At 36.7% G+C, this 24,553-nt stretch overlaps 1 protein-coding gene across 2 annotated transcripts in view; it reads left to right on the top strand.

Moving 5' to 3' along the window:
- Nucleotides 1-23,731, top strand: part of GABRB2 (gamma-aminobutyric acid type A receptor subunit beta2) — a 179,180-nt gene extending 155,449 nt beyond the window's left edge. Inside the window, exons 10-11 of one of the 2 annotated variants that reach the window (XM_068959609.1) lie at nt 13,810-13,860; nt 17,557-23,731. In XM_068959609.1, coding sequence (XP_068815710.1) covers nt 13,810-13,860; nt 17,557-17,904 — 399 coding nt within the window. In that variant the 3' untranslated portion in view covers nt 17,905-23,731. The remainder of the gene's footprint in view (nt 1-13,809; nt 13,861-17,556) is intronic. The other variant, XM_068959610.1, reaches the window with a different exon arrangement.
- Nucleotides 23,732-24,553: the final 822 nt, after the last annotated feature.

The following is a 24,553-nucleotide window of genomic DNA, read 5'->3' as shown; positions in this document are numbered from 1 at the left end:
TAATCCAGTAAGAGGAGTAAATTGATTTCATAGTCTGCTGCAGAAATTCACCAGCTCACAGGATTCATATGGAATATACTGGGAATAAATTTACATTATTTATATTTTTTTATGTTGGGCCTTTTGCTTAATATACCAGGTCAGCATGGTTCATAATCTATGGCAGTTCTGCTCTGGAATCCAGATACCCTCTGATCTGATAATCTGGTTTTGCAATCCCTTAAGCAATAGATAGAGAATCGAATAGGAGAGGATCAGAAAAGAGTGATCAGAGAACATCATCCTACTGCATATAGACTGGTTTTGGGATGAGGGAAGGAACTGGCTCGTGCTGTTTGACTAACAGTGAGAAAAGATTCATGTTTAATGGGCGTGATTATTTTATATATGAAAGGGGGGCAAATGTTGTATAACTGTTTTCATGCACCACCAGAAGTGGGCCTGAATTGCAGAATTTGGTTCAGATGGAGGTTTTCATAAAAACCCAAATGTTTAGGAATAGGGCCAAAGTAACACTCCATCTATAATTAGATCCAACGTTGATGGACTGATTTTACTAAGTATATGTAGTCTTTTGTGAGAGTACCAGATTCCTCTTGTATCACTACGTGGAATACTATGAAATTATGTTTGTAGCTTCAGATCCTATGTGAGAAAAGATTAAAGCCATGAGAAATAAACCTCAAAACACGAGGATCAAAATTTTCTCTGTGCAGCATTGAGAGTCTGCTAAAAAGGAGGATGAATAGTTATTAGAACTGCTTCTTGCAGTGCTGTATCTTTATTTAGCTGTTATGGGCCAGCAAATCTGTAATAGGCTTCTTCAGACCCTAAAACCAGTGTTTCTCCTGCCCACTTACAGCTTTTCTAAATAGCAAAGGCTGGGGAAAGGAGAAATGCTGATTAGTCCTTCTGTTCACAACTACCTGTAAAATCCAAGTAGAACTTGATACGTACTCCTTAATGCTGTGGAAGTCTCTCTGCAGGATGGAGAGATTCAAGGGCCAGCAGAGGCACTGGTAGCCTGTCAGTTTTTGCTCCACACTATCCAGAAGATACCTTAGAGCCTAAAAGCCTGCAAACCAGTACAGAAGCACAGCAGAAGCTGCTCTTGAACGTCCGTGGTATCCACTGAATCCCATGTAATCCCTTGGAGATTTGGTGACTGACTCGGGAGGAGAACGTCCTGTTTTTTCCATCTGAGCAAACACCATCAGGCTGGCCGCGGGGCTTCTCCTGAGCTATTCCAGAGGGGAGCGTGGCCAAATCTTTTGTTAAATTTCACGGTGTTTTTGGAATTGTGATATAACATAAAATGGTAACTTCATGCACTCCCTCGTTTTCAAAGATTATTGGCTCTTTTCAGGGTGGGGAAAAGAGGAGAGGGAAATGGGCCTATATCTTAATTTATTCTTTGCATTCTGAAATGTGAGTGATAAAACCAGGGAGAAATAAAAAGCGCCTAAAAGTCGAGGAGGATTCAGGCTCAGTTACCAGCAAATATGTTATCATATGTTTGTTTAATCATAGTGGGCAAGCTCATTTTTTTTTGCAGCAGCAGCTTTGGGTTAAAATGGCTGTGTATATGATTATTCCACTGTTGAAACTTCCCAAGCTGCATTCAGCAGTTTATTCTTTAGTCTAACTCTAATCATCTTTTGCCTTAGTCAAGGCTAATTGTCCTCTCTGTAAACAAAGTCATACTATTACTAACAGGTAAATCATCTTCCCCGGGCTTTCTTCTTATTCTAGACACCTTTCAGTTATTTGTAGATAGCATTCACATCATTCCTTGACCTCTCTTTTCCAAGCCTATCCGCTTGTGTTATTTCTTCATATGCCTTTATTAGGAAATGACTTGCTGGCTTTCTGCTTTCTGCAGCTGAGTTTGAGATATATATGGATAAATATAAACAGATAGATATACAGCTTTTTCCTGTAAATCACCTGTGCTGCAGATAAGGGGAAGACAGAATTACACAGTATTAAATATTTGCGCCCAGAGCTCAGACTGCTACTTCAGCACTTGATTGCAATTTTTGAATCTTTTTTGTAGTGAAGGGCATAGTATTGCAGGTGTGTATATAAAGATGAGTAAACTTGGGAGTATTATATTTCTGCTGCTGGAAGACCTAATATGTGTCATAAGCTGCGGCACATATACTCAACCCAGTGCTATAAAGAGATTTATTCTCTAGAGTTTTCTATTTTCAGTGGTAACGTCAAAGTTCATCAACATCCTTTTGTTCATTTGTAGCACATTTAATGTCACCTTTTATTTAGGCTCAATTTGCTACACTTTTTCCTACGCCATCCTTATAGCTAAGTAAATACTATTATATCTTTTTGTGCCTTCTTCTAAGTTTGGCAGTCAACTGCTATTCACTGAAACCAATGCGCTAATCTAGTATATTTTCTGTGCATCTCCCAGATGATTAGCAGACATGCTAAAAAACAAAAAGGGGGGTGGGGGGGCCAAATTCTAACCGCTGGCTCCACCGTATCATCCAGGTAACTGTATTTCCACAGGTGACTGTATACCTATGCAGGACACATCATCTGTGTTATTAGATACTGTGTCAGAGGTTTTACTGAACTCCGTAACTTTCATGTCATCTGTTAATTCTGTAATTACATAAAAATGATCTGGAAGGATTTGATCTGGAAGCCTCCATGAGTTTGTTTTTTTTCTTCTAGGTTAGTGTAATTTTGGTTTATACTTCCTTAGGGATAGAAGGGGGAAAAAGCTCAAGCTACTGTGATACAACCCTTCCAGTTTGCTCCTTTACAAAACCTGGCTTGGTCTTCAAGGAGGTAATTAGTTTAACTAGGATCTCAGTGTAGAGCCTGGCACAATTAAGAAGGATTTTTGAGGTAGACCCCAGCCATTTTAAGACTAGCTTAACTTCTGTATCCTAGTTCAAATAAATAGCGTCTCATTGCTCAGTGCTCATTGATCAGTACTGATTTATTCCCTTTAGGTTTCTTCAAGAATCTAGTAGCTATCGTAGTTTTTTGCTTAATTTTTGGATTTTCTGTTACACTGTTGGATCTAATAATTTTATCTTGGCTGTTTCTAAATAAGGGTTGACAAATTGATGCTGCCATCTTGCAACGGTGGCTTGGATGGGCTTGCTGATGCTGATCGCTGTCTTTGATGTGTCTGATGCATCTTCTTGTCTTTTTGTGTTGTTCAGGATTTGCAGTCTGATCACCTCTCAAGCTCTTGTTTTTCCACTGTATTTTCCTCTGTAACTAAATTCCCAATCAACATGCTGTTTATGGTTTTGTTACGTCTTTTGGATTCATTGCTGTTTTCTCCCCAGCCACTGGTCTAACCCATTTGATCCAGACTACTACACACACATATTGACCTTTCTGGAGGTATAAGTAAGGTGAAAATACTATTGAATATCAATGATATCTTTATGTTCATTGTTCTGCATAGATTAGAAAACCTTCTTTATGGCTATGTGATATTTTAGTGGAAATCAGAATTGTCACTGTAAAGAACGTGGTAAATGTACTGAGTTGAATGAAAGCCTGACTTATGTTCTCTTCTTCCGTAACCTCATGCTTCTTGGGTCTTGCCAGCCATACATTTGACAAGGGGTGATTATAATGGAAGAGCAACTGTATGTTATCCTCTTCCAAAGTACGAGAGACTGTAAGAGCGGCAGGCAGCAGATAGATGACACTGACTCTGAGTATTGCTATCAGTTCCTGCATCAAGACTTTGTTAAAAGAACAGCTACAGATCCATCTCTGGATGGAGCACCTTGCCAGTCTTTACTTAGAAATGAATGTGACTTCTTTACCAGGATATTAGCCAGCCTCCAGGAGATGGGACTTGAATGTTTTTAATCCAGACTTCAAACCTTACAGAAGTGTTACCATGTAATGGTTTGGTGCATCTTACCTTTGACTTCTAGTGCTACAACTTTCTTAATTCTTACATGCGTGTTATTCAGGCTATGGGTAAATTATTTCTACACTATATTAATTTGTTATAGTTAGGTCAGTTTTAGAACAGTCATTTTAAGTGGTTATTGTAAATTAACATTTCTTATAGTTTTTCTTAAGTTTGTTATATATTTGATTTTGCCACTGCACGGAAGTGTTTTGCACAATGTGAATGCATCACCAAATGTTTCACAATGCATGTAGTAATAATGGAAGCCTAGTAATTTCCAGTATAGCTTGAAGCACAGGGATGCTCTAAGTATCCAGGTTATATACCTGAAGTACATGATGACATAAGACTCGTAAATAGAATTCTCTCGCTAATATTACAATCACGCTGTTGTTAGTGTGAGCATTAATACAGCAATTTCCCTCTGGAAAAGAGGGGAATATGTCAGCATATTATGTAATGCTTTCATAAAATTGTTTATATAGATTTATTCAGCCAATTTTTTTTAAATAAATGTGAGCTGACATTGCTAACCTCTGCATGTTTAGATAAGGGTTGTTTTTTTCTGAATGCAAAGACTTTTTAAAAAACTGAGTGTATTTTTAAAACAATGAGTAATTCTTCACTCAGTAGCCTTTGTATTATGTAAGGTATTCAAAGTCAGCATGACTGAAAGTTGGTGCATTACTGCTACACAGTGCCAAGTCACAACCAAGAGAAACCATCAACTTAATGAATTTTTTCTCTCAGAAACCGGGCTAACAAGTAGAGAACACGGAAATTTAATATAATAATGAGACTGAACAGCACATTAATAAATTTCAGTCACAATAGTACTATTCTCTAGAAGAATTAACGCAGGACTCGGGGAGCTAAGATGCTTGAAGCAAATATACTCATTGCCTTCCTGACCCAGTGTTATTATATCTGAATTAGCACACAGTTGCCAAAAGAGATAAGATGGCTAGGAAAGAGCAAATAAAAACTTAATCTGCCCTTCAGCTCTACTAAACATTGTACCCTTCTTCCCCTTCAAGGTGGGTTCGCTACTAATTTAGTTTTTCCTGGCAACTTTCTGACCAAGCAAGAGCTTGAATTTAATCAGAAGAGCTGAACAGTTTTCCTCCGGTCTTTTATTTTCAGAGGATTAAAGAAGCACACTTTGAAATGGCATGGAGCCAGCTCAGCTACTGCTTTGCCACCTGCCGTTTCCCCTTAGTGTTTTGCTCGGTACAGCTCCCTAGCTTCTTTTCACTACTTTGGCAATGAGTAAGTGGAAAAGCAGCCCCTCCTCCTTTTTTTTCCCAAATTTTTCTGATATTATATCTGTAACTGGCTCTTTTGAAAAAGAGGAGGGAAATCGTATGAAGGAGTATGTTGACTTCGGCCAATGTGAAACTGTTCACATTACACATGTGGCCTTTCGCCGGCCAACTCGTAATAGCTTTGGGTGTGCTGCAAATGGACGAGGTCGCTCTGCCCAGTTTTCCAGCTAAGCTGCGTTAACAGGGCTTCAGGCCTGCACTAATACACCTTGCTCCAAAGCAGTGCTTCTTAGCTTAGACTTGCCTAAACCTTTTATTTCACCTCTGATTTAGTGCTGGCTTGCCTCCAGCCAGGTCAGTTCACAGCAACGTTTGTTCATTTCCATCTGAAGGTATCGTGTATTTGGCCCTCGTGGTGAGGCGGGATTAGTGCAAAGGCACATGAGAAGCAGCAGGGCTCTGTCCTGTTTGCAGGAGAGCTACAACGGCATGAGGAGCCGTTCTGGAGCCTGGGACAGAGGGTATTCCCCTCACAGAGGCTTATTGAAAGACCTGTAATACAAGTAGGCATGGATAGTGAAAGCTCATCCTTTCTCCTAAATTTACATTCGTGCATTATCACAAAACAACTGCAACTGAAACGACTAGCAAGGCACAGAGCGCTCTGCCAGCCTCTTACTGTGCTGTTGAAACCGGAGGTTTGATATGAGTGAAATTTGAGGAAGTTCCAGTTTTAGCCTGGAGCATTTTACAGAAGCAGTCAGAAGGTGATTTGTTTCCACGCTCCGCAGTGATATTCCGACTGACATCTGAATAAAGGTCAAGTCAAGTGTGTGAGGTTTTCTTTCTGCAGCCGCGTTCCTTGCAATGCCACATTGAATTAACGTACGAACAGTACGCGCGCGCGCCGGTTGTTCATAGCACTTTATCCCCTTTGCTTTTGTAGCCATCTACAAACCAGCCATCCAGCTGTGACCTGGAATTAAACAAACTTTTGATTGCTACAAATGATGTGTTAATGCACTTTATATTATTATTTCAGAGTTGGGTGAAATAAGAAGCTTGCTTCACCAAAAAGGCAAATTGACGTTTCTGAAGTGAGCAGAAGCGTATGCAGCGGGACTAAAGAAGGATTTCTGGCTAGTTAATATGGGGAACCGGTATCACAGAGCAGATAACTTTGTGTTTGATGAAGTTTAATTGAATGGCCATGAGTCAGCCAATTTCTATTTAAAAATAAATTGTAACTCTTTATGGTGAGTGCACTAAATGTTACCTGCTAGGAGCTGTTACCCGGTTGTGCTCATGAATCTTGATATCTCTGGATTGAGTACACTAGGGGGGCACAAAGTGGTAAAAATGTTATTATAATGCAGAAGATGGATGTTTGTGAACTCCTGTTACCTTTGCTTTATATTAATTTGTAGGATCTAAAATGATCGTCTGCTTTTTTGGTTTTTGGGCTGTTTTTTTTTCCTTTTGATTAACAATACATTGTTGTATTTAATTTAGGGGAAATTAATTTCAGGCAACCCAAAACTCATGTCATGCGTGTTACATAATCAGAATAATAGTATCCCAAACTGATAAGAGGAAGAATAGTTATTTCTACTTCCTCTCCTGCAATTTCTGCTGCTCTGTAGTCTATCTGTAGCTGTTATGAAGTATGATGCTTTCCCTGTTTTTTTTTATTTGCTCTTCAGACATAAGATTGCCTAGACTGAAGCAAGTTAATTCTTCAACACTATGGAAAAAAAACCAAAACTGCTGTGTCAGAACCCATCCTAAAGTTTTATTCTCAATATTTCAAAAATATAATTTATCCTTAAAATCTTACTTCCTTTCAGTAGTGGCAACATTCTCATTCTCAGGAGACGGTGCACAGTTGCTCTGCCGCACTCCAGGGAGAGACACTGCTTTTCTTGCATGAAGATAAAGATGGAGCAAGGTTAATGCGCAGAATAGCCCAACAACCTAGAAATAAAATATCTAATGGTATTCATAATTGAGTATTACTTACGTAGCGTATGACTTTGCATCCATGTAGACATGTGTAAAACGTGTACTTCCTAATATATATGCATTTTTAAGGGTGTATATTGCGTGCATGTATGTTACATTTAATGAAACAGTCATTCTGGGCTATGAAGACCTACATTTGTCAGGAAATTCAGTTCACCACTCCTTCTCTGGGATACTAGCTGCTTTCCCAGAATTCTGCATGTGCAGAAAGACAGACACTGGGAGCTAGTTTCTCACATCAGTTAGAAGAAAGGTTGGGAGGTGGGTAGGATTGTGCCTGAATTAATACATATTTTTGTGTGTGCGTGTGTGTGTATGTATGTGTGTGTGTGTATTTATATTTGTAATATATATTTATATGTTACTCCTTAAGTACTTATTTTTAAAAAACTGTCTGAAATGATATGGGATTATATTAAAACGTAGAAGGCTAGATCTTTTTCTCTTATGTCTGTTCCTCTTTTCAGAAGTGCGAGAGACTGGAATTTGGTTTACTTCCCCAGTGAAAAAGCTTGTCAAGTCTTCTCCACAAAATTAGTGCATCTTTAAGCTATGTATAAAAAACCCTGTATACCTACCAGTTCTTGCTCTTGCCCTCAAAGTGAACCCAACTTTCTGGTAATTTAGTTGTCAGAAACTTAACACTTTTGGGCTGCTCTGAGGGATGCAACAGTGAAGGTCACACAGCCTAAAGCAACATGTTTTGGGTTTTTTTTTTTTTTTCAGGTAATGTTATATTTGGCCCACTTTCTGTCCATTTATTTTCTGAGTATTCCAGTTTTCCTGCAGGTAACTGGGAATAAAGGTCTTTAGAAATGGAAAGTTTTAGCTTATATTTTGCTACGTGGAATTGTGAGGTGTTGGATTTTCAACATATAGCACTTTTAGATAGGAAAAAATGTCTTTAGATTAGTTTCAGTCGTTGTATGGATGGTCTCTTGCTAGCTAAAGTACATGGTAATATAGCCAGATGAGAAGATCCCAAAACCCATTCCATATACGTATTGATAGTAGAAGGCTGTTGTGAGGAAGGGTTGTTTGCCTTTTATTTATTCTAGGTTTTTTGTATCATAGGGCATATGCAATATATCATCATAAGTAATATAAAAAATACAAGTACACAGATGCACACTCACATATGGTCTCATTAACTAATAGGTTTCTTAACTGTGAATAGATCACTCCTCTCGAAATGCATCTTCTGAAACTTCTATCACATTGAACATAGTCATGTTTTACATAAACGCCTATTTGCTTGTTAGTAATCTTTTTTTTCTCGTTTCCATAGAAGTATGAGTGTCAGGAGCAAACTACACACTGTTGCCAAATAAAGTCATTTTACATTTTTTCCTAAAGAGCAGGTGTTCAGTGTACTTTGTTCAACATATAATGACAATGAAATGTTGTTCTACAGTGAGGTTCTGTTATATATATATATGCCACAAATGTACATCACACATATATAATTAAATAAGTAGAGATATGTTAGTCACCTGCTGGAAAACCGAGTAACATTCTGTTATTTTTCCTTCATTTTAAATAAGTGTGTTCTGAAATTCTCCTACTGACATTCTCCTATCCATATATTCATATTATTTATATATATTATATAAAACTATAACATATAACTAATCCAACTTCAGAAAATATAAATTTACAAGCACAAAGGACACCCAAAATGTCAAGAAGAAAACAGTACCTTCAGTTTTTATTCACTGTAGAATGAATGCATACATAAAAACAACATATGTATAATACAGAATTTGCTATGATACATAACATATATTGCATACACAGAAATTTACTGAGAAACAAATCTGAAATGACTAACCATTTCTTGGCAACAAATTTATTTCATTCTTGCCAGTCATTTCAAAATGAGTGACAAAATGTTAGCCTCTCCCGAAAACATTAGACTGTCAGTATACAAGTGAATCATGCATGAATGTTCTCATTCTGGGGAGAAAAGAAAGAATTCTGATTATTTTAAAGCAGAACAGTGTTCTTTTTAATGTAGTCAGGACTGGTCCTCTGAGCCTTGCAAAGGCTATGTAGCCTTGGAGTTCCCAGTATTTCAGACTTTAAATCAGCACTGAACTCATAATAAGTACATTTCATTTGGAAATTCATTATCAAAGATTTGAAATTCATCTCCGTTTTCTTTATACTGAAAACTTGCCCATGATTTCCATGAAGGCATTAGAAAGTCTGATCCTAAGAGTTTTCTTTGTTGAATTAATTTACAATTGGATTTCTCTCCAGCATTTTATTCAGCATTTGTCATTGCTCCCAAAGCCTTTCCTTGGACCTTGTGCAGCCTCTAGCCGTGTTTCTGTTAATCTTTGAGCTGACCCAACAGTTACGTTGCTGATCACCCCCACAATCATGATCCTAAATCTGTAGCCAAGTAAGTGTATTGTATTCAGATGGATGAAACGCTGGTAGACTGCCATACAATCCATCTTCCGTTTCTAATCCTTCAGTAGGTCGTGTACCCTTCTGAGAAATATATGCTATGTAATGCTTTGCATGTTGTATTTGACTCCATACGAGAAAAATAACATTCATGTATTTTACAGAAGTCTGTTCTAGAGAAGCAACTGGATTTTCAAAACTCATCATTGTTTTTGCTGTCTAGTTCATACCTCAAAACTGTAACTATATCTGAATCATACCTTGGAAATTTTGCTGGTTGCGATGATGGTCAAATGTTCTATGCGTTTTTCATCTTTCATGAAACTATTTTAAAAAAGAGGTCACTGAGAAGCTTTCTTACAAGCAATTCTTATAAGCAATTTTGCTGTGTTTCTGTAGAGATTTGTGGTGCTAGCTATACCTGTTCAACTGTATTTTGTAAAACAATATAATAGGAGACTTAGCCTATGGGCGTAACTGAAATTTGATGAGATTTTGGTCTTATTTATCGCACATGCAAGAGAGTATCTCTTGGATGTAGGTATTTCTGAAAGAAATGTCATTAACTAGTATCCCACAAGACTTCCATTCTAACTGCATTTGCTTCCTCCTCAATTTCTCAACTGTAAAAAAAAAAAAAAAAAAAAAAAAAGAATTGCTGACAAAAATGTAATTAACATTTTAAAAATTGCAATTCTAAGCAAGTCATTTACTTTATGCTTATTTTCAGTGGAAGGTTGACTTTTTTTTCCCCTTTCAGTGTTTATGAAATTGGCCATGTACAAATAAATGCTTTCAGGTCCTGCAGGCACACTTATTTTTAAAATTTTTAAACTCCCCCCCTAAGAATTGTTGACACATATCTTTAACATAGAAGAATTTTTGTTTCACAGAAGGGTTTTTATACTATCATCACTTACAAATAATTTTTAATGGGAGTGATGATTTTGCAATCTCATGCTAGAATATAAAGTCTGTGCCTGAAATTTCTTAAAGGGAGGGCAACTACCTCTAAATATCATCAGTATGAAGTTTATAGAAATCTGAAACCTTTCTTCTTTTTGCTTCCCAATTAGAATTCACCTTAACCTAGTATTTAAGTCCATCATTATGATATGTTCTTGGGGATTAGAAAGTGACAATTTTTTCCTTCTTATGTTTTACGTTTTTTTTATTGTATTATTCCTGGTTTTGGATGAAGAGTTGAAAGTCTCCTTCTAGATCACAGTTTGGGAAGTCACGGTTAACTTTAATATATGTTAAAGTCCCATGAAACTCATGCGCCTGCTTAAGTAACGTCCTAAAGAAGCTCACTGCCTGAATCAGAGCCCTGTTTACTGTTTGTGGTCAACTCTGTTTACTGCGCTAGAATGGAAATTGCATGCACAATGTCAAGGCCTTACTAACATAATTTTTTCCTTCTGCTGTACTAGAAGACTGCACTGGTTTGAATTATCATAGCCAAAATTGAGGAGGAGGAAGTTGGTTTTCTACAGAATGGTAGCATATACTCTATAGTTTTCTTTCTTGATTGGCTAAGGTGATTTATCTCCCTTTACTCCAGAAAGCCTAGGGAGGTTTTCTGGAGTATTTTACAAGATGGTTTTTGTAAGCTTCAAGCTGGGGATGAGACTGGATACCAGTAGGCCAATTTCTCTTTTCTCCCTATTCTGTGCCATATTCAATTTTTATTCAGGTGCATTGTCAAGCCAAAGACACTTTATTGTCCTTTATTTTATGTGGCCACTTATTCTCCAGTGTCCAAAGTATAGATCTTGTGCATATATAATAGATGATAAAGCATATGTTTCAACCTCTTCTCCAGAATTCTAGAATACTTCTGACTAAGGTACCGATGTTTAACAGAGGATGATGATCAAGAAATCACATATATCAGAGGGTAAAACTGAATACCTAGGAAATGAATTAGAAGTTGTTACAGCAGTGTTAAAGCTCAGTGTCTAGACCTTGCATTTTTTTCTCCCTTCCTTGTTTTAAAATTCTTTATGGGCTTGGAATTGCTTTGAATTTTAGGTTTGAAAAATTTCAGGTTTAAAAGTTAAAAAGTTAGGTCAAAGTCATTTCGGTTAAAAGTCAGTTCAAAAATTAGGTTTAAAAATTTCCCAATTGAATCTGCAAAGTTTCTCTGGATTTTCTGAGCTGAAACCAAACAAAATAACCTGAAATCATAAGTGAGTCACATTTTTCTCTCCTCGGACTCCATGCTTTACAGCCTGACCCAAATTTTAGGTGTATAATGTAATCTGAGCCAATGCATGCTGATGTGGTTTTATAAACAGTTACTTCAGTGCTGGCAGCAAATTCCATTTTGTGCAGACAACAGAAATGCAGTGTTTGTTACAAGGACGTGTTTCACGTGTGGATATTTTGAAAGATTAGGCGTTTGTGTTTTATGAGTTCCTAGAGCTCTATCTTAGCAGAATTGCTTTTCATGTGAAAATGTCTGTATAGCTGTAGGCAGGGGCCATTTGAAAATCATTAATTTTTTCTTCCAGAGTGAAATTAGCAGCAGCTTATTCAGCACACTTGTCTTCCTTCCAGGCACTGTCTTGTGTAGTCAGTGCAGTCCCCAGTGATCAGCGGTTCCTAATCAATAAGCCAAAGTTTGCTGATGAGGTGGGAGATCCCTGTTAACGTATGAGGTGCACTTTGGACCTTCAGCTAGTTTTACTTAGATCTACTGAGACTAGAGAAGAATGGGACACCACTGGTTTTCCAAGTGAAGTTCAGCTGCTAAGGGGTGGAGAAGTATGCTATAGCTAATATTAAGGTCTTTATCTCTCTAACAAATTAAACTGTATGCCTAGGCATATATGTTAGTCTTCATTGCTAAATGGATCTTACTTCTGTCTCTTCCATTCTTAAGAATGTCAGTTCATGGGACCTATAAATACTGAGACCTAATCTGAGGTGTTAGTCTTTCTAATAAACCAGGTATTTCTGCTCTCGCTTCTTGGCTTACCTCACTGTATTTTGCTTTTGGCTAATGGCAGCCTTACTTAACAAAAGACTTTGCTCTTTTCATGGAGTTTTGCCCTCTAGCTCTCTGTCTATTTTATCAATGGCTTCTGTTCCATTTTGCATTAAAATGAGCCATCAATATCTGCCTGTAATTGAAGATTAGTTTATAGGCAAAAATGAACAGAATATACGGAAGTAAAAGTGTCAGTATTACATCTTTGCAATTCATCGATACAAATGTACCTCCTACTACAAAGCTATGCCTGGCATAACAGTGGAACATAATCACCAAGATCCTTCAAGATACCACCCTTGAAGGATTCCTTATGTACATAATGTGTGTAGGTATGTATGAATGTGGAAGTTGTAATTTCATTGTATTTTATAGTTGCTAATGTATTAGTGTAAGAGGAATTCCTCAAGATAGCCATCATTCTGGAGTTTCTAGATAGCAGATGAATATATAGCGGTAACATTTCTGCATTTTACTCTGTATTCCCTTTGTTTGAGGCCATCAAAAAAGTCAGAGACTGATTCATGGTCTCTTTCAGGGCTCCAGAGTCAGCTTTTCCTCTAGTTGACCTGGACCTACAAGTGAATATCATTTACATCATATATTTGCCATCCACCTTTTAGATTGATTTAAAAAAACAAAAAAAAAACCTCTTGCATGGTTACTGAGCTCCAGTCACTTCTCCGCCACTTCTGCATTCACCTTTTATTTCCATGGCACTTGCTGGTGCTTTTTCTTCATCTTCACATCCTCCCTTCCTTCCTTGCCCCTGGGAATTTCTCCTTTCAGTTTGAACTCTCCTGTTCACCATGAAGAGTCTAGTTCTATGGTTGAACAGTCCTTCAGCACCAAGAGATCTTTTTAACCTTCTTCCACTTCCCTTTGAAACCACTTTTACACTTACTTTCCCCTCAGAATAATTTCAACAATTGTTTTCATATCATCATATCTTCCTTGGTCACAGTGACCAGCTGGAAAAAATACATTTACATCACAAAGTTATGTTACCTTGGATAGCAGGGCAAGGCAGTAATAGCACCTCTGAAGCCAGAATATCCTTTTGCTAATTGTTGGCTTAGAGGTCCCTGTATCTTTTAATTAGTGATCCTATTAATACCCTAGCGTGCTTTAATTTTTAAATGAAAGATAATAGCTACCTTATCTCTAAGGAAACTGGTCTTGATTTTATTAACTTACAGGACAGAAGAATAATTGGCACATATCATTGTCCAGAAATGTATTCAACAAAGGTATCTTTCACTGTTTTCTAATTTATTTATTTTTTTAATCCTCAGGGACTTAAAATTGAGGTCCTGACCACTTGTGGTCCTTAAAGATCCCATGGCACTTTTTTTTATAGAATGGACATCTCAGCCCCAAGCATCTGGCCAAATACCGATTTATATAACTGTTTTGCTTACCTGACATTCCCCACCACCACTCACCCACCCCATAGTTTCAATTGGCTATAGCATTCTTCATTTCCTCTACTAAAATATAGTGTATTGTTCTGCACTGTCAGTCACCACATTTCACCTCAGAGGTGATTGCACTTCACTGGCAAGCGAAGTGATTCTTCTTCCTAATGCTTGTAAAGCGCTTTGGGATCCTTTTGAATGGGTGGTGCTGTGTACAGTAATGTAATTCATGACCATTCTATCTAAGCTACACTTAGTTACAAAAGCATGTTTTATTTAGAGCTGGGTGAACCTGCTTGATGGAAATAACATTCCCAGCTCTGTCTAATATGGCAAGGAACCTTTTGTCAGAGGTTGTAAAGTCAGTTTAATTTCTTTTCTTTATTTGTTTATTTTATTTTCGCATTCTCTTGTATTTCCGGATTGGAACTGTGAGAGTTCTTTACATTGGGGATTTGTTATACCATGAAAAAGACAGTTGCTGTAATGGTCGGTCCACTGTTCCGGGTGCAGGAAGGTCAGATTAGTGCCGGAGAAGCACCTGAACTTTATGGTGCTTTCCTGGCAATTCAAACACTTGAAGGTTCGCCTATCACTAATTTTTACTGTATTTTGACTTATTTCTTATGAAAAATTCTTGGAATATTGAAAAATGCTGTGCTCCAATTCTGATGGTATATCATGATATGTGCCGAAGACAACCCTTTCCCCTAGAAGATAGGTTAGAATATTGCTAAATTTCTTTCTGGCCGGCATCGCTAATCTTACTAACTGCTGCCAAGTCTAACAGATATATCTGGAGCAACTTGCTGCCTTAGCAAATTGACCAAGTTACAAGTTCCTTCCTGCTAAGCACTTCCTGCTTAAGTGACTTTAATGTAAGCAGCAGTAACAAAGGAATCAAAGCAAAATGTTAACTGAAGGATGAATGTCAGCTGTACACTAAAATGTGTCTAGATATAAGAATAACTGACTAATAGTTCTTCTCATATTTAATGTTCCATAGGAAGTATATGAGTTTGTGAGAACCACTCAAATTTCTATTATCATTGCAGATCAGAAGCATAAAATGTTTAGAGTAGATGCATCTTAAGACGACTTGAGATGCAAACAAATTTGTAGGCACCATAATAGTCCCAAAGATAGTATCTTAGAATGCACAGCTTTGAGATGAAAGTAAGCCAAGCTCTAAGCTTTCAGGTAAAACCATTGCATTAGTGGATGCTGTGTCAAATTTCCCCCAATGTCATTACGACTAGCATGTCTCTTCTCTTGCTAAATCTATGTGACATTATAGAAAATGTAGTTTCTAAATGGCTTTGCACCCCCCTTGTAAGATACTTCCCCTGTTTGTTTATAAACATTCTTGAGGTCAATGAATGCCAAGTGCCTATAACTGCGTTTTTGGGATACTGAAAGTCTCTTCTTTTTTTTTTTGTCTGAGATCTTATGACTAAAATGTCAAACAATTTTGTCTTACTCCAGACATCTCTAATAATTTTGTAAACCGTTGCACTCATTATAATAAAATATTTGCAAGCCCTCTGGAAGTTTCACAGATCTGTTTGAAAGCTTTTGTATTTCTTGTTTGCTTTTGCTTGTATTACAATAGCACAAAACTCTTTTTTGCCTTAATTCTGTATATTGCAGATCAGAACTGATTTGGTGGGCTTCCAGGCTACAAGCTACTACTTCTTTACCATACTTAATTTAATGCTGCAGTGTTTTGGAAGCAATTTGTCTTGAGTTTCAGCCCAACTTTCCCATTTTTCCACTGCTTCTTAAAAAAGATTCATTACCCTAACCTGCCAGGAAGTTCAAAGATTCGATATTGTTTTCACTGAAAACAAGTGAAAATAGACTATTTTGGCTGTTTCAGATTAAGTTGTTACATTTACTCCAAAACTAAAATATATTGAACCTAGAGGGGTGCAAACTCAGATAGGTTGGAGTGGGAAGAAAAAAAAAAGAAAAAAAGGAAATCTGGCATCTCAGAGATACCAATTTTTGTGCATCACCTGAACAGATGTAATCACTCAAATGGCAGTGTTTCAGTAGGTCCAAAGCACTCTTTTGTGAAGTGTCTGTCTTCCCATTTCATAATACTGTGTGGTGGATACTACTGAAAAGCAACCCTTTTCCACCCAGTTGCTTCATCAAGGCATGTGAAATATTACTTTTTTTTTTTTTTTTTAATACTGGAAAATATTGTGCTATATTTGGTAGCACAACAAGGTACCTGCTGGTGACTGCTGAATTTTACATATTACAGAATAGATTAAAGCAATATTGTTTAGAAATCCTCAAAAGTCACTGTTTATGTGCTTTTAATAATAATCATAATATATATTTTATATACGTGGTAAATGGATGTTGTGGTTGAGTTATCCTTAGAGGAACTCTGGGACAGTTTCATCTCATATTTGTACTGGAGTACATCTGCAGTACCACCACTGAAGTTAGGGTACTTAATTAACTTCCCATTAGCCATTACTGCTTTTTAAAGCATATTTATTTAATTATGTTCTGTAATTGCACAATTCAAAATATATACTTAGAGGGAAGGCTGCAGAAAGTTTGTGTCTCCTTGATGACTTCTATTTGTTTTGTATAAATGGAATATTTTGAAGTTCTCCTACCATACTTGAGGTCTACTCCAGATTACCTAGGAGTAGAAGTTAGTCCCTCAGCTTTGAAATCCTGTTAATTATCTAAGTTTTTATTTACAACATTACGTTAATATTTTTTAACTGAACTGCCTTTTTTTTCAAGTGTAGTAATTGAAACCACTCATTGAAACAACTGTTCAATGTGCATTTGATGTGATTACACTCTGAATTATACGTTTTTCCTTGCTTCTAAATTGCAGGCCTTTGCTATTCCAGCGTTCAGGTCTCCACAGTATGTGCTATATTTATAAAATTCATTAGCAGTAGAGAGAGAGTTTCCCTACACATATAGTTAGATTATGCCAGTGTCTTTCCCTGAGTAACCAGCAGTCTGGCCTGCAATACGGGGATTAAAAACTTGTATTCTGCTGTGCAGTGCTCCAGGGTTCATTTTTTTTAGAGACACTGAGAATGCCTTGGGGTTACCGGAAGTTTTTCTTAGAGCAAAAGCTTCTATTGAAAGAAGCAAAACCAAAGTAAGGCAGACCCTTTTTTCCCACTAGACCTCCATCCAAAAAATGTCGAAAGGTAAAATGTTAGCCCAGGTATCCCTCCCTGTGGTAGAATCGCCCTTTCAGGCAATTAGTATGTACACCATTTCCAGGTATTGTTTCTGCTCACTGACTACAGGGCTCAGGAAAATACCTTTATTCTGTTATACGGTACTGGCCTTCCTGCTCCTTGAGTTTTCAAACAAATGACAATAAATATAGTCACGGCTGTGCTTGAAGTCTTATAGATAGACTGATGTCCAATGAATCAGTGGTGGTAGATCTAACCCTTGTCAGCGTGGCTTCAGTTTGCAACTGCTTGGACGTCCTTTCTTTCCTTGCTAAGTCTGCCACCTTATTTCTTACAGATGGATCCGCATGAAAACATTTTGTTGAGCACGCTTGAAATCAAAAATGAGATGGCTGCCTCTGAGGCTGTGATGGGGCTTGGGGACCCTAGAAGCACAATGCTGGCCTACGATACGTCAAGCATCCAGTACCGGAAAGCTGGCTTGCCCAGACACAGCTTTGGTCGCAATGCCCTGGAGCGACACGTGGCACAAAAGAAAAGTAGGCTACGGAGACGTGCATCTCAACTGAAAATTACCATCCCTGACTTGACTGATGTAAATGCCATAGATCGATGGTCACGCATATTCTTCCCTGTTGTTTTTTCCTTCTTCAATATTGTCTATTGGCTTTACTATGTGAACTAAGAAACAAAGCCACACAGGAAACAAGAACTGGATTTCTCTTCAAATCGGTTGTACAGCCAAAAGTGGGACTTAGAAAAATTCTATTCAGGACAAAAAGTTATTTTAAAACACCTTAGTTGCTGGCCCACTCTATGGTCTGTTTTATAAATTTTTGGTTGTTTCCGCTAAACCGTAAACACGTTCTTAAGTTGCAGTGTGGACGTATCCCCCTTTCCAAAATATAAGTGCATTTTGAGTGTGGAGGCAAATTGGATTCTGACAATCATTTCTCTCTTGCTGTCTCTTGCGCTCTCTTTTCCATTTTAATACTCGTATGAGTTTAATGACACAAATTACAAAGAGAGGCATCTGAGAAACAGGTTTTAGTTTCAGCAGCAGTATGTACTATTTCCTTGTGAAACTGCGTATCCAATATATGTGCATCTACACTTAAGAGAGTGTGCTAAGACGTTATCATGCTTACAAAACATACGCTTTACCTTTTGAAAATGTAAACTTGAAAACAAGTAGTGCCTGTCATCTTTCCAAGATGATGATGCTCAGAGGTTTCCCAGCCGTATTCACGTATTTCCTGTTAATTTTTGAAAGAGCTAAACCTTTGACTGATAATGTGAGGGTTGGGTGTTTGCACAGAAGCTGAAGCAAAAAGCACTAGTTTTATTTGGATTTTTAAGAGAGAACGTGCTCACAATCACAATGATTATAGTTGTGATCAGCAGAGAAATGTAGCAATGACACAAAGGTGGATCAAATGGTCTTGTTGTGAACGGGTAGATATGCTCTTGTTTCGTGTTGGGGAAAGGGAATCATTTGTCCAAAGTGCCAAATGTTGGTGGGCCAAAAAATAATTTTCTAGGTGGCTAAAGAAAGCCAATGGTGTCCTACCCTTCTAGGGTATGAAAAGGTAGACTGCAATTAAAAAATACAGCACCAAGGAAAGGGAATGCTACATGTATATATATATAACTATATATATACATATACACTGTGCAAATGAGTGATGTCAGTCACAATACGTACCTTTGTCTAAAATACTTGTGGAGTTCTCTAATTTCTTTCAAGGTTGTAATTTTTCTAGCGTTACGCTTGCCACTGTTGTTACGCTTAACACCTAACATCCCATTTGACTGAAGGTCCCATGGCTCTTTGGAAAATAGCGACCAACCATACGTACTTTATTACAAAAAATAAGGACAGGGTATTTTCTTAAGCTGGATTAGGCAATACCATTTCACTTTTTTGTTTTGTTTAGCTTAATGCATTGTTTCCAAGGAAAAGAATTGGTAGGCATCACTTTAATTACTTAGTTACACACTTGGTATTTCTTGCTTTAGAGTGACTTCTGTTGGAAAAAAAATAGCAAAATTCAGTTTTGCTGTAGGAAACTTTAAAATGGAACATAATTTTTTCCCATGCCGTAGGGCTTTAAGTTTATAGGCAAACTATTCCTAAAGTTTGGGCAAAGTGAATAGAATATGCCATTTATTCCATTGTTGAAACTATTTTTATGTAATGAAAAAAATCACAGGAACAGTATAAAGAGTATACATTCCTTATGGCTTTTACAAAACCAGATCCCAGTATCGTTTGACAGAAAATACATAACAAAGAAAAAAACCAATCCTGTTGTCTTTCTGCTACCTCTCATTTGTTTATAAACTTTTGAAAGAAACTGAGATTCCTATATCTTCCAAACAGCAAAAGAAAATTTTCAGACAGATTCTTCCCCCTAATTGAACAATCCTTTAAGATAGATGTGAAGAATATTTTTCATAACAAGACTGATTTTTTTTCTTCTTTTAAAAGAATCATTTTCTTACAACTTTCTGCTTTTTCCCCTCGTTTAAAGGAATGACAGCATAGGAGGAAAACAGTTTTGGGAACTGCCAAGTTTATTCAATTGTTTCTGACTTCATTTTGACCATAGCATATGCTTATTTCTGCCTCAAATGGGAGAGAACAGTTTTGACCCTGAAATGAGATTTGGGCGCACACACCACCTGTTGTTTTCAGGGGAATTGTGTGTATGTTCAAGTATTGCCTCCAGGTTCAGACTCTGAAATACGTAGAGTCAAGCTTTTCATCAAATGTTTAGCTTTCCAAGTCAAAATGTTGCTTTTTGTTTACACGCATAGTTTCTGACTGCATTTCGTGCAGCAAGCATTAAGCTTTGTAGATGCTTTCGAAATTTCATCTGTTAATTTTGAATCATGTTGGAAATTTTTTCCTAATTCTAAGAAAAGGATCCACACCAAAACTCAGTATTTCTCTTCAAAGTCTGTTCTTCAAAAACGGTACCCTTTATAATAAATAAAAGCAGTCTTATAGTATTCTTCTGTACAAGTTTTTCTTTCATTTCAAAAATTGCTTCCAACTTTTTTTTAATTTCACAGAAGCATACTGTGAATACTGGGAGCTCACAGCGTGTTTGTGGTAGATACACCTCAAATCCAAAACCTTAAAGAGAACATGTCAATTTTTTGCATTGGTTTACTGCATCAGCTGTTATGAAAACTACTGAGATTAAATCCTAGAACTGCACATTAATTCATCTCAAGTTATAGTACAAGCCATACTACTCTCTGATACTGCTACTCGGAGAGTGAAAGAAAATGTCTGGTTTCTGCTCAGGTGTCACTAGGAAAGGTATGTTATCTAGGAGGAAAGAGCACTTTCACTTTTACTATGTCCTTCTGGCTATTAATGTGATGTATAAAAATTAGTAGAAGGGAAGGGTTCTTTCAGAAATGGAGTGGTTATCATGTTGTACTAAGGCTAAACACTGTGATATGAAGAAGACAGGGGTAAGAAAGACTGACGAGGCACTGTCAAGGAAAAAGTATAACTCAAGTGCTCAAGTTGATCACTTACTCCTCTTCTGAGATGCTTGAGTGAAAGTGAGAATTATGCCACCATACATGAGCTACGGTTTGTATTGTGTGTGCTACCCTCCAGGTAAATTAGAATAAACTTGCTTTTACTTTAGAACCGACCAAAAATCAGTATTCTAGATCCTTTTACTCCTGTTCATTGTTGTTAGCTTCAATAAGTAAAATATCAAAGTTAATAATATAGATAAAGCTTGCAGTATAGTTACACATTTTATTGTTCTATTAGACATGATAGCCAGCAATTAAGGTGTTTTTCATCTTTGTGAAATTCATTGGCAAATTATGAATATAACATGGCACAGTTTTAACAAAGTCTTTGAGATCAATCTGTAAATATATACTGTATATGACTGCTAGTAAGTATGATACACATTTTCAGAACTGAAATTCATGCAACATTTCTGTGTTTGCATAAGGAATGTAATGTTTCTGTCCTATTGCAGTTTAATGACTGGGAAGAAAGACTCAAGCAATGACATTTTGAACATTTCTTTTCTCATTCCCAGGGGAGGAAAACAGAGTTTCAAACAATAGTATGTTGCAGGATTCTTCAGAGAGTTTTTACATTCTAATACAAAGGACATAAAATCTGTAAGGAACAAAAGCACAATGCATAGAGAAAATGACTGGTGGTCTTATACCTGGGGAACAAATCCTACTTATTTCAGACAAAATGTGCATTAAAATTAAAGGTCAATTAATTTTCATTATAACTGTAAGACTGTGTTCCAAATCTATAATTAACACAGTACTAAACATAAGTAAACAAATGTTAAACATTATCCAAGTTTATGTGCATATGGACATACATAAATGTCTATATGGACATATGTGTGTATATATTCATCTGTGCTGAATATATGCACACACATTCATATGTTGGCGTGTTAAAGGAATAAGCTAATAATAGTTTTGTTTCTATCATCAACCAGTGTATGAATATATTTTTGAGAAAACAGATAAATGTATTAAAAAAAAAAACCTAAATATACAGGGTAACTGGGCATTTCTATATCAGCAAATCAGTGCATATAATTCGTATGAAGCATCACATCGTTTGACATTACAATAGTGCTGTACCTCCTAGCATCTGAAATTAGATAAGTCCTCACATTGCTTGCCTATTTCTTCTCTCTCTTTTTATAACAGCGTTGTCCACTAGTAAGTTTTCAAAAACAAGAAAGTCCTAAGGGAACCGAGAAAAAAAAAAGGCAAAAATATTAAGTATTTCTAGAAAATAATCTAGGGTGGGATGGCCAGAGTACAATACTATATCAGTAGTGATCATAACATTTTGCTATGTGTACATAGAACATACAATGTGAGCAACCATAACTTAAGCTGAGCGTGTGTAAATATTATCAGATTTCTTAAACATTTTTAACTTCTAATTTGTACTTTATGGTAAGGCAAAAAGCTAATTCTATTTATGGTTTAGGTTAATGTGTCCTAAAATTATGTAAATAACTAAATAAGCTGTAAATGAGCAGTCAATAGATACAGTATTGTTTAGTGACTTTTTTTTACTAAGTACAATAATTGCAGTGCTCTAGCAGAGTAATTTAAACACCCTTTTGCATAAACAGATTTGGATTACAGATATAAAAAGTACAGAAAGTACTGTAGTGTAAAATAGCCATTGCAACAATGTTACTGCTAGCACAACAGGTTCTTTTGTATGGTCAAAAAGTTCAAGCAACAGAAAATTGTAGTTTGACACTCAGTACTCAGATTAGCATAAACCAATAGGGCATGATTTTCACTTACAGTAAGGTACCACCTGTATGTTGCTCCAGGAGGTGGAGATGTAGAGGAATACAGGGTAAGTGAGAATTCAGCTGTTAGTGATTTCATTACAGAAAGCCTGCATACTGCGTCTGTCTGTTTCTGAAATCTGTATCTCTTACGGTATCTAATAGTAGACTTATATTTTTCTTTGGAAAAAAAAAAAGTTGTTTGACTGTCGTTAGATAGTATAGTCCCCCAAAGCCAAAGAATCTTCACTCCAGAAATTGTTTAAAAGGGAAATCTAATAAGTCACTGCTTAACACCAAAGGTAAAGCTTAATAAAATGCACTAGGAACTTTGTCTAAATTTTTAAGAGGCAAATGGAATGTTGATCAAAAATACTGCCCTATTCTACTTTGTAAAAATAGCAACAATTTAAATATCCATTAATATTAAATTGAAATAGATCATCTCTACAAAGATATGCAACACAACCATTTCATAAGTATAAAATTATTTTCTGTGTAAGTGCTTTGACAGAAAAAAAAAACTTAAATGATGAAAAATCTCACCTATGCTTTCATACTAAGGGTTGTATTTTTTTAATGTTTTTTCAGACACGAGGTCATCTATTCCAATTTGATAACGTTTTGTATGTTTTCACTGTTGCTGTCATTTGACAGATATTCACCAGGCTGTATTGTTCATGGTCTGTCCTATTAATTTCAGTTGAAGACAAAATGAACATGTGAAACATGATTAATTCTGACAAGGTGACTATGATTTGACTTCTATCATGTTTTTATTTGCATGGGTGTTTAAATGGTTCTGTTAGTACTGTCTTTGCACAGTTCTGATTTATCTTTTTTACTTAGTACTATTTACTTCATAATGTAGTAATCATCAGCCTTACTAATGACCTTGTAGCCTTTCTTATATGCACATAATGCACATTTTCCAATGGCTAGAAAATGCAAAATACTAGTGGATATCATTGCATCAGCTCTTCATGTCTTTCTCAAAAGGACTGCTAACCTCTGGGACATATGAGGTAGTAAAATGATGATTGTAAATGAGTAGCACATAAGAGATATTTTCTTGAATTTAAACTTATTGCAGCCAGTTTCAGCATGTAAATATATAATAATGTTGGCTAGTGTGTAATTCTTGAACTAAAAAAATATAAATAAAGAAAACCTAAAAGAACATATACGTAGTTGTATTATGTTGGGCAGGCTCTTTTCTCAAAGCTGCTGAAGATCTTTAGGGTCACAGTTCTCATATGCAGTGAATTCCTGTTAGTTTGGGTCTGAAAGAGACACCAGAAAGCTGGGCGCTGAGGCATCTGAATTATCAGTGGCTTAATATGTGAAGGGGAAGCCGTAACATGGTGTTATAACATTTGCCTGTGCAGTAGTCGGAGCTGTGGTACAGTGAGCAGTGAGGCGCTTAGTACTAATCGATAAGAAATGCTGAGAAGAGGAGGACATCTTAAAATCTCTCCTCAGAAGTTTGATATTTCCTTCCTCTCAAAATCAACTTTTGTGAATTGATTAATGATAACAGGTTGCTGGTGTCCTCCTTTAAAAACATGGTGGCTGCTATTAGTGGTGGAATAGTGTTTCCTCTTCTAGAAAAACGTCTATAAAGTCTTAAGTGTGTCTATACAGTCTTAGGAAGTGGAAGGCCCTAGTTCCATTTCTTTCTCCGTCTACCTAACTTCTAACAAGAGAGAGCCCGGATGACCAACTTGTTCACTCTTGTCAGGACAGTGGAATTACCAACTCAAGCTGTCACAGCTGTTCTACTGCATTTAAAAAAACTAATTCAAGGTGAGCAGACCTGGAAGAGAGTGCAGTCAGGCACTCATAGGGGCTGCAAGCTATATTGCTCCATTTCATTTGCTGGCTATCTTATACAAAACTTTATTAGCCACCTTCCTATCTTGGAAGCAGCTATGGTGGTTGGTCAGGGAAGCACCTTACACAGAATCACAGAATCATTTAGGTTGGAAGGGACCTCTGGAGATC

The sequence above is a fragment of the Struthio camelus genome, chromosome 13, assembly GCF_040807025.1.
Source record: "Struthio camelus isolate bStrCam1 chromosome 13, bStrCam1.hap1, whole genome shotgun sequence".
Lineage (NCBI taxonomy): Eukaryota > Metazoa > Chordata > Aves > Struthioniformes > Struthionidae > Struthio > Struthio camelus.
This window is presented reverse-complemented; position numbering and strand designations above follow the sequence as displayed.